We start from the raw sequence: 10,958 nt of genomic DNA, 5'->3' as shown, positions 1-10,958 counted from the left end.
CTTCGCCCCACCAGCCGTATTCATCTTCTCCTACCTTCCACATTCCCCAAGTCCCAGAGCTTTTCTCTTGCATTAACAAGCTTAGTTATTTCACAAATGGCAAAAATATTGCAGATTATTTAAAAAATATATTTGAAAAAAAAATTAAAGAATTGTTCCCAGTAGCTGTGTTTGGTTGACAGTGGAGCAGCAATCTGCTGGCTACAGCTGTTCTTGTTGGTCTGCTGGGTCACCCCTGGTAGTAACCAGAGAGGTTCTTTCCAGAGAGGAATGTACAGAACATAAGTAAAACTTTCTAAATGGGAAATTACTTAGCCTTTGAAAACAAAGTAGAAAAACTGTCAGTGTTTCATAATCCTCTTAGGACTCTTTCAGCTTACTGAAAGGTAAGAGATGTCTTACCTCAGGCATGCCAGGCACAGCTGGCTTGCCCTGCTTTTTTTGTATTATCGCTATATTCGCCCAAACTAGGGGTGCTCTTTTTATAATGGAAGTGCTCCAAGGTATTACCTTAAAAAAAAAAAAAAAAAAAAAAAAAAAAAGTGTAAGTGAATAAAATGTATCGGCTTTCTTCGTTCCAATTCGTTCCAGCTTTCCCTTGCTGTTTAACAGATGCAATTCCCGTAGAAAGCCTGTTTTTTGGTTAGGGTGTCCAGAGTGGAGGCTTTTAGTTTCAAGTTCTCAGATGGACAGTGCTTTCCTGTAGGGAGCTCTCTGGTAGACCTTACTGGTCTTTCCTCCCATTTTGTGGATCTCAAACTTGCAAGCCTGCATAGTGGCAAAGCAGCGTTTTTGGAATGGGGGTTGTAGTGCAGGGTTATTGTAAAGTTTAGGAGTAAACAGGAGGTAGTGATGTCAGGGGACAAAGGCCATGTAATGTCATGTGCAAAGTGAATATGATGCTGAATGTGATGTTTTGCTGGCCTGCAAAACTCATGATATAAGGTGCCTGCTTTTTATTTATAATTGGTCAGGCTTCCTTGGGAGTTGTGCACCCACTTTGAGAGTTGTATTCCAAGGAAGATGGGAACCATAGGAAAAATCTAGAGTAAAGTAGAAAGAATGGCAATCTAAGCAAATACAAGCCACAGTGAAAGAGTGGAAAGCCCTTTTAGCATGTAGAGTAACAAGCATGGTGAAACACTGAAATAAATTTTTCCAAGAAACTTGTGAGGCTCCAGTTAAGAATAGATTAGACAGAAGTCTGTCAGGAATGATACAAAACCTTGCCTTTAGCAAGGAGGAGAGGAAAAAAACTAAAAACCAAGCATGCAGCTTGCTTGAGTTATCAAAGGGAACTGCTTTAACACCATGAGATGTTGCACATAAATCCACACCAAGAAATAAACTTCAAATTTAAGAAGAGCTGGAACTCTTTTCAGGATTCTGTTCTGTAAGAATAAATCCACAAGGAGCACTGGAAAATGCAGATGTGTATTTTTTCACTGGAAGCTTGTTTTAAGGAAAATACTTTTTTTTTCAGTACATTCTTTAGCTTGTGGGACATTGTGTGGGGAGTGCGTGTGTTGGGTTTTTTAGTTTTGTGCTGCTATCGGCATAGATTTTCCTCCAGAACTGGTGGTGAGAATTGCTTTTGCTCCTTGCTGCCGAGAAGCATGTCTTGTTTTACTAGTGTCTCTAAATGCAGTTCTTGGCAGTCATCTCTATTCTCCCGAAACAAGGTAATGGGAAGGAAGAAGATTTTTTTTTTTTAAGGTACTTGGGAAATGAGAATCTCTTTTTAGCTGTCCTTCTAGTTTCTTCTGGGAGTCTTAATTTATGTCTGAAATACTAAGACTAAGCTACATAGAACATAACAAGACTGTTTGACTTCCTTTGATCAGGAAAGCTAATTGGTGTCCTAAAAATAGAAAATATTACATGAGTATACAACAGTTAAATGAAGTATGTCAGATTTTCTTTACCATTAATTACAAACTTTAATTTCACTTTTTAAATACAAACAGCAGCTGAATCTGTAACGTTTTTGTCTGTGATATAAGGATATTCCTTTAAACATTTGTGTCTAATGAAGGCTCTGTCATACTGTGCCATTTTGAGAATAGAGACTTGAAAACAGGCAGTAAACTACATTTTTAAGCCTTGGGTAGCTAAACTAGTATAGTCTATAAAGTTATTGTAGAGTTTGAGTTCTCTGAGCATATAGCCATCTGTATATCCAAATGGGTGAGGTATTTCTTTATATTACTCATTTTGAAATGGGCCTGTCAGAACAGAAGTTCAAGTCCAGTATGCTTCATAGAAATCTGCAGCCATAACAGAGGAATGGGGACTGAAAGGGCCTGGCAATCTTGAAAGCTAGAGGCAGCTGGAGCTAGTACAGAACTTGTGTTCTAGGCATCCGTGGCACCTTTGGTCATTAGCAGTGCCTCCTGCTCCCTGTGGTATATTTTCCACTCCTAGAAGGTACAGCGTAAATGGAAGCAAATTGAACGTAAAAGCGGCATGAGTGAGCGCAACCATTTCCGTGCCTCCTTCCCTGCTTTGAATAATGGCAGTATTCTCAGATGTCTCTGAAGTAGAAGAATTTCTGTAAAGGAAAGTGCAGAACAGCTTTTATTTGGTGAAAGTAACTACAGTATCAGTTATAGGTGATAGATATTTCGTGTCAAGTCTGTCTTTAAAACTACATTAAAGGACGTGATAAAATTACTTAACTAGGAAAAAAGACTGTAGTTTTTATGGCCTGTGTGGTGGATGTGATAGTTCCTGAAATTCCCTGCATAGAAATAAAAATTAAATCCGTTCAGGCATAGTAAGGCCTGAGAGACTGCATTCTGTGACACCCAAATGGTGGAACAGTAAACATATTGCATTAGTTATTTAATACTAGCAGTTACCGCTGTGAATTATGTCATCAAGGTATACATGAAACAAATTTCAAGACTGTGTAAACCAATAGAGATCACAAAGAACAGGAGATTAGAAGAGTAAAACAGCATAAATAAGTAAAGCAAAAATATCTCTATTCTTTCACGCTGGGGTTTTTGTGTGTGAGTGAGGTGTGGAAAACCAAGATACTTTGTACATGAGTTTGCCATGTTCGGTAGGCTCTCATCACACAACTGAGGATATGTTTCAGTAACTAGCTGTTCTTTATCTGATTACATATAATCTTACTAGTTAATCACCAGCTTTGTTTCTAATTTAAAGAAACCGCCTTTGGCTTGGAAGTAGTGTTCAACTTGGAATCTGGATTTCTTAAATTTAACTGGAAGAGAATATGAAATTCTGGAAAGTGTCATTACTAAGGAATAGGTTTGGAAAAGGAGAATTATATGTTGTGAACATTTTGTGATTTTGGATCTAAAAGCATGAGAGCTTTTTGAACATTAAAGTCTGCAAAGTTCAGCTTGAGGGGACTTCAAGCTGATGTTGCAGTTGGGCTGAGACAATACATGCTAATTAAAATCTCTGTCACTTGGGCTGTTTCTCACTTGTGTTTTGATGTGGAACACCTTGCTGTGAAAGCTTGGTGATGATTATCAAGCCAAAGAAAACCAGCGAGTTTCTAGGAAAAATCTTCTAGAATCAGAAGCAATTAGGGAAGAATGCCATATTTGAATGGTGAGTGATGCAGCTGGAAAGCTGTAAATGCAAGCATCTAGGAATAGAGTACTTGGGTGTCACAAAAGGACCTCCAGCATTCTGCCAGGATCTATTCTCTGTTCGTCAGTATACTCTGCTGGAGTAGCTCCATGTAGTGCCTCAGTAGTGGAAAATACAGAAATTTCTGGAATCGGAGGCTGGAAATAGACTTACAAACGATTTCCTTCGTGTCTGGACCGTCAGGTCAAAATCATTTTCCCCACACACTATTAACAGACTGCATTTACTGTCAGTCTTCTGAAAAGAAGAATCTGTCTTCTGTCAATTGAAAAGTTTTCTGTAAGAAATTGGATGCCCATGCTTCAAATTGCCTCTGGCATTTCATGTGCCACTTCGCTCAAATCTATGGTGTCACATTTTCCCCTAAATTTACCTTTCTACTAGTCCTTAAGCGGAGTAAGCAGCTTTGTGTATTGGCTCGAACATCTCGCTGTGCCTTCGCCACGATTAAGAGTTTCCACAGAACTCTTCAAATCAGCTGAAATACTGAACTTGCACAGATTCTGTGGGGTCCCTATTTGATTTCCAGTGTGCGCCTGCTGAAAAGGTAGATCATGGATAGCAGTCATGATTCAAGTCTAGTTAAACTGAATAGTTAAACTGTTCCAGAGTTAGTGTGTACAAACTTCATATTTTTCCTTTTCTGAGTGTTTATTGACTTCTATAAGCGTGCTTGGTTTTCCCTTACTAAACTATTGAAGTCTCTTATTCTAAATACACTTTGAGATTGAGATAAATGATGAAAACATAGAAGTTCTGACTCTAGAACTGTGCTGCTTTCAGTAGGGTTCTTTCCCAATGGCAAAAGAATGACTTTACAGCACCAGCATAACAAAGGAATGTTTTCTTCTGGGCAGGTGTCAGGTTGAAGTGAGAGGAAGCTGAGACAGTGTTTTCAATTGAACGTTCTCTAATAGCCAAACCTTTTTATTATTGTAGTAGTAATTCACTGTGTAAATTGATAAACTTTATTGGAAAATGTCATATTAAAACTGATGCAATGCAAAAGATAGCTAATATATAAAATTCCCTATCTGTTACAAGCGTTTAAAATGTGGGTCACGACTTGTCTCTATGCTAAGAAGAGTGCCAGCAGAGGGAGCACATATGGGCCACCAGTTCAGTCCTTAAGGTACTCTTACTGATAGTAAGGAAAGATGATGCAAATTTCAAATTAGCTTTTTTTTCCAGATGAAGTTTAAACTGCTAAGTGAACGTGGTCAAATGTGCAGATGAAGGACTGTATTTTCCAAAAACTTAAGAAGGCATTAGTAATAAGGAAGTCCATATTTAAAACTGTTTAAATATATATATTGAATGATATTCTAATACCTATAAGCTGCAACACTTTAAAATGATACTCTTACAAGTCTAAGAACTGTATATACAGATCTTATCTTCTACAATGGTAGTCCAGCAGCAAAGGTGAGTACAGGCATGGGATTTGGTAAAGTAACGTTCAAATTTTTAATTTTAGGGCAGCAGCAATGACTCTAAGAACAGTGTTGTTATCGCTGCAAGCATTGTTGGCAGCTGCAGAACCAGATGATCCACAAGATGCAGTAGTGGCAAACCAGGTACGATTCTCCGTTGAGCATTGATTTGTAACACTGCTGTAACCTTTTGCAAACTCAGATTAGGTCTCAAACCTTGGGGGACATATGGATTTTAAAAAATGTATTGGAAAGTTTTCTTACAGTGAGTGTGAGATACTATGGTGTTCTATGCTCTTTACTCTTTGGATTCCAGTGTAAGTACCAGAGTGTTTCACAGTGTCAGGAGGTTTGTTTTGCTAGCATTGTTCCTTATTTAGCTTGTCAGGAATGTCAGGAGATAACAGCATAGTAAAATGAATTCCAGTATAAGTTGCCTTTTAAAATCTAAGGCTTCTAGTATAAGTAAAGTAATGTTGCATTGTTTTAAAATTAGTTTAACTTGATGTTTATTTGGTTTGGCTAGGTATGTAGCTCCTCTTCCAGAATAATATGAATATTGTTGAGTATCGTATTTGCTTAATGTCAGAATTCTGTGAATAGTGACTTTAGATTAATTACTCTTGCATTTAATCCTGAGGAGCTATTTATCTGAATGAAGCATCTTATGTATTTTACCTTTGCAAGTACTTGTAGTCACTAGTTCAAGTGTCCCTTGGCTCTTATGCCATACCAGGACTGATGTGGTTTTATTTAAAGCATTGATAAGACATAAGGACAGTCATTCCGTAACTTAATAGTCTGACAGTTTTCAGCAAAGTCTCAAGCATATGTATGGTGTTTTCCTCTTTACTCTGTGGGGAGAGAGAGGGGCCTGGCTTCCCTGCTGGCTGGTGGGAAGGGTATATTTCAGGAACAAAGCAAGTAGAAGGTCCTTACAACATCAGTCTCATCTATTCTCCCCTAAGTCAGGACCTCCAGGAGAGGGTGAAAAAGTGTGTGCTTCTTTCCTCTAAAAAGCTGTGTAGGGTGATAAGTTAGCAGTTTATCAAGCCTGTCAGGATTTGGAGGGAAACATGGAGACTAGAAGTAGCCCATTGCAGCACTGGGTAGGGGAGAGCTGTTTGCTGCTGCTGTTCTCAGTAGTCAGTACAGAAGGCTTGCAGTGGGATTCTGCAGTACTGAGAGTACTGAACAAGTGTCCCTGAACAGTTCTGTCAGGCTGAACTGCTCTATGCAGGGAGAGTTGTTGCAAAGGCCAGCAAGGCCACCAGGTGTGTCCCTGCACCAGGTCTTGCCAGATGCATGCCCTTGCTGTCACACTCTATTAAACAAAATTCTTTTTTCCTTTTTCACAAAGAACAAGAATAACACTTCCCATTCTGGCCCTGATGGTAAAATTTTGTGTGGGAATCGTAAGAGTCTCCTAGAAGCACTTCAACTGGAAGGATTTTTTTTCTTAGGCAAAAAGCTTCATGAAACTTCATAGATTCTGAAGAGCAATTTTCTAGGCTGCTCCTCAGGTGCTTGTGGGGGTGTGTCCAGTGGGACTGTGGCATAGCTGATGTGGGGAGGATTCAGTTTCTCCTGTTCCCTGCAGATACCTGCATGAAAACTATACTGGGGTTTTGCCTTGAGTTGCAAGCATGTGTCTTGAAGGAGAAAGTGATTACAGTATCTTTGAGAGATGCGGTGGTAAACACCCAGTCCCTTTGTGTGTTTCATTTTATTAACAGGTTTGGGATTTAAAAAAAAAAACAAAAAAACTCACCATGAATTAGTTCTCCTCCACACTCATTTTTCTTATGATGTTAATCTACTAAACTGTATTAGACTTCTGAGCTGTCCAGGTAAATGCCAGTGTCCTATAAGCTATTGAACTGCATTCCAGGGAGAGCACAGGGAGAACTCCTGTTAGAATAATGGCAGTCTTTTCAGACATCAGCTGTCTGGTGTCAAAACTACTTCAACTAGTTGCCCTTTTTTTTTCATGTGTGTCCCTTTTTTTTTTTTTTTTTTTTTTTTTCCCCCCTCCCCACCCCCCCCAAGTACAGCAACATTAATTGCCTCAAATTCCTGACACAGGCATTAGTAAAAGGTGCCTTCAGGCTTTTTTTGACTCAGTGAGAAGCCAGATTATTTACAGATACCTAAGTAAAGAAATTTGATTTATAGAATACTGAAAGCTAGTTCTGAATAAAATGCAGTGGTGACTAATCCTTTGCACTTCATCTAGTTCCTTTCTAGACTTGGCAGTGTTCTCAAAAATATTTAAGGAAAAACAAAAATTGGGGGAAGATCTCTTAAGAGTGGAAGAATATAGTACTTCAGGATGCTATTGATGCTTAGCCTAATCTTCTTTTCTAGTTATTACAGGCAAAGACATTTATTACAGACTACTGTATTTATAACATTGAGTTACTTTCACGAGTAGATTTTCTTCCATGTTTGTTGAAATGCCATTAATAATCAGACAGTAATATAAAAATGATTTGATGTGGAGCGTAATCAGTGGGAAGTGTACAGAGTGCACAATGCAGTGTGGTTGGGGTGTGTTGTATGAGGGGTAGAATTAAATGTACAGCAGTAAAAAGTATTGTATTCACTTTGACAGTGCTTTAGGGATTTAGTGATTGTTTTTATCTATGAATAAAATGTTTAGAGTGATAATCAGTCATGTTTCTGTCCTTAAAATACGTCTAAATATTTGAGTAATGTATTTCTCAATACTTTGTCTTACTATTTAGTGCTAAAATTTATTATATAACTATAGATAGGAATACATGCTTTTTTTAAATATAATGATGAATGGGGTCTTTTTTTTTAATACAAACCCCTTAAACTTGGTATTACATACAAAAGTTGCTAAAAAAGGAAGCTCATCCTGCTTTTCTCAGTATAGTTTATGACAGATGACCCACTTTCCTGGCTTTTGAGTTCTTGATGCAGGCTGAAAACCCTGTGGTAAGGTCCGCTCTGTTCATTAGGAAACTTGCTAGTGACGAGATAAGTGTGAAATAATATTTACATACCCTACTTGATTTCCCCCCTCCCCCCCAGTAAATAAAAGCTTGCATGAAAAGTGTTGCAGTTTCCTAGCTTTTTGCACATGCTCACCCTTTTTTTTTTTTTTTCAGCCTTTCTTTTGGCACGTACACTCTCAATATCCTTACTCTCAGGAGGAAGCCTGGTAGTGAAATGTCAGCCCTGACTGAAAAACTGCAGACCTCCTTGCAATGTATAAAACTAGGCATATTTTTAAGTAATTAGAGAAGTGCGTTAGAGTATGTGATATGTGCATTCAGGGATAATAAACATAGGGATAATCCATGCTCTGCCACAGTGAATATAAATTTTCAGTAGCTGCTTTACTTCTGATCAGTGGAATTGAGCAGTACCTGATTTTACACGTAAAATACTGGTAGTGTGTAACTTAACCTGAGGTCAGTGCATTAAATCAAATACTTGCAGAAGTTTACTGTATGTGTAATCCTTACCTCCAAATTTCATTTAAAAAATAGCAGTATGATCAGTGTGAAACAGTTGAAGACGTTTTAGAAAGAAAGATGGGTTGGAATCTGCCGTATCATCTCGCTTTGTGGTTGGATTGCTAAGTTGATTTAACTCTCCTCTTCTCCCCTCCTTTCTCTTTTGTGTAGTACAAACAAAATCCAGAAATGTTTAAACAGACAGCTCGACTTTGGGCACATGTGTATGCTGGAGCACCAGTTTCTAGTCCAGAATACACCAAAAAAATAGAAAACCTTTGTGCTATGGGCTTTGATAGGGTAAGTACATATAACTTAAATATTTTTCAGTAGGGGTAGGGCATGTGTGAATGCAGGGAGTTGTTGGTATACTAAATTAGACTTGCTATTTCCATGACCATCTGTAGGTCTAATCATTCTGTTCTGCTTATTATTTTTAAGAATCAGTTTTAAAATACTACATTATTGGTAAATCTTGTAAGCTACCCTTGCCTGTTTTGAAACTATTTTTCTATAAATTATTAGTTAGGATTTAACAAATGGTAAACTACCATGTTCTGATTAATCTCTGAACTTTTCATTCCAGTTCTCAGAGCTGCAGGTTCATACACTGAAACTATTGCTTTTGTTTTCTCATTGCAGAATGCAGTAATAGTGGCCTTGTCTTCAAAATCATGGGATGTAGAGACTGCAACAGAATTACTCCTGAGTAACTGAGCCATGTAGAGAGAGCTGCTTCATTAGTCCAGCTTGCCCCTTCTGGAGGAGCGTCACCATCTGTTATTTTTAGGATTCTATATAGATTCTCTTTTAAAACTGGCACTCTTGCCTGATAATGCTATCTAGGCACTATTGGAGACTGAAAAAAACGCTCTGTAAATAAAGCTAATTAAACGTCTGTGTAAATTTAAAAAGGGGAAATACTTTAATTTTTTTTTTCTTACTAAATATTGTAAAAATCCTTTGAGGTCAGCTAAAATAATGGGGGAAAAACATGCCTATTTTAGTGTTTAGCAGTGTGACGAAGACTAGCAGGAACTTGCTTCAGGTTTTTGATTTAGTAATTCAGAAAGCAACATTTTTGAGTGTCAGTCATCGAAATCGTTGGTGCCACTCATCACAGCTATCTTACTGTTTTTAACATGGATCCTATGTGCCTGTGGATTGACCTATATTTGCATGCTTGTACTTAATAGACATATTAGGTAGGGTCGCTGAAGAGAGCACCATTGAAACACTTGAGTGTTCTTGTAACTTTTTTCCTGAAAGACTTTCAAGACTGTACCCAAAGTTCCAAATGGTGACCTATTCAGAACCAGTTTCTTTCTAGCTTGTTAACTGGGAAACCTGAGTCTCCTCTCCTTTACATCATACAGCTGAAAATCCTCACTAAACTGTGTTTCCTCATCTGTGGGTTTTATGTGTGCCATTTCCAGTAGTCTAGGCTCCCCTTTACAAAATATTTTTTGAATTATCAGTAATTATTTTCATCCATTATGTTTTTTACACAATCTTGTAAGGAGTATGCCTCGATATAGCACAAAAAAGATGGACCCGGTTTTCTTTTTTTTTTTTTTTTTTTTTGTCTTAAATAGATGTAAAATGTTCTTCAGTACGTTGTGGATAATATGATTTCACTGGGTTTGAAGGAGGAAAAAGCCAATTCTCTAGCGTACTGAGAATTAACAAAAACTTCTTGGAGTACTTGATGTGATGCAATCAGCTCTTCTTTTGCAGAGGTTTTCTAGCTTTATTTTGGGCTTCAATTTAAGGATTGCTTACCAGGTACTTTAAAATTCATCTTTGCTTGCATTTTTCTCTAGTTGACACATGGAGGCTGTTGGTGTTTCTACTGTACATGCTTCAAATGCACATAGAGGTAGAAGTGTGTTCTCAATTTAGCTTTCCTTTGGATTGATGTTTCTGATGAACGAGAACTGAAATCTTATCTTGGCTTGTACATACAGTCAGTCTTCTAATTCGTATTAAAATGACATTTCATCCTGAGTGCAAAAGCTTGAAAATTATTAGTTTTGCAACTTCAAACACTAGTACATTTATTTAAAGAAAGCTGTAATGTCTTTGTGAATATGATGCTAACTTTTGAGAATATATCTGACAAGGAAATTCAGAGAAATCCCGAGACTAGAGAGTTGGGGTTGTGGATAACAGAGTACTGTGTAAGTCGTCTTTTCCATGACTGTGGTGTTTGTTTTTTTTTTTCTCTTAAACTCTCAGTTAACGGGGTGGGGCAATGCACATCTGTCTGGGGGTTCTCTGGAGCTATGAAGTACAAGTTGAAATAGTTCCACGCTTCGTAGGCAGCGTGCTCATAAACCAGACTAGAGGAAACGAGGCAGGTTGTTGTATCTGCCGAATCCCTGGAGCGCAGTGGTAGGGGATGGGA

The 10,958-nt window shown here is 38.0% G+C and overlaps 1 protein-coding gene across 1 annotated transcript in view; it reads left to right on the top strand.

The window, feature by feature from the left end:
• UBE2K (ubiquitin-conjugating enzyme E2K) overlaps positions 1-9,464 on the top strand; it is a gene marked incomplete at its 5' end in the record, with an annotated part of 21,011 nt that extends 11,547 nt beyond the window's left edge. Inside the window, 3 exons of the mRNA XM_008945498.1 lie at positions 5,108-5,207; positions 8,723-8,851; positions 9,194-9,464. Of these exons, the coding sequence (XP_008943746.1) occupies positions 5,108-5,207; positions 8,723-8,851; positions 9,194-9,268 (304 nt within the window). The remainder of the gene's footprint in view (positions 1-5,107; positions 5,208-8,722; positions 8,852-9,193) is intronic.
• Between the last annotated feature and the right edge of the window lie 1,494 nt (positions 9,465-10,958).

This window comes from Merops nubicus, unplaced genomic scaffold (assembly GCF_000691845.1).
Source record: "Merops nubicus isolate BGI_N331 unplaced genomic scaffold, ASM69184v1 scaffold2938, whole genome shotgun sequence".
Classification (NCBI taxonomy): domain Eukaryota; kingdom Metazoa; phylum Chordata; class Aves; order Coraciiformes; family Meropidae; genus Merops; species Merops nubicus.
Note: the sequence above shows the minus strand (reverse complement) of the source record. Positions and strands in the feature narration are given on the sequence as shown.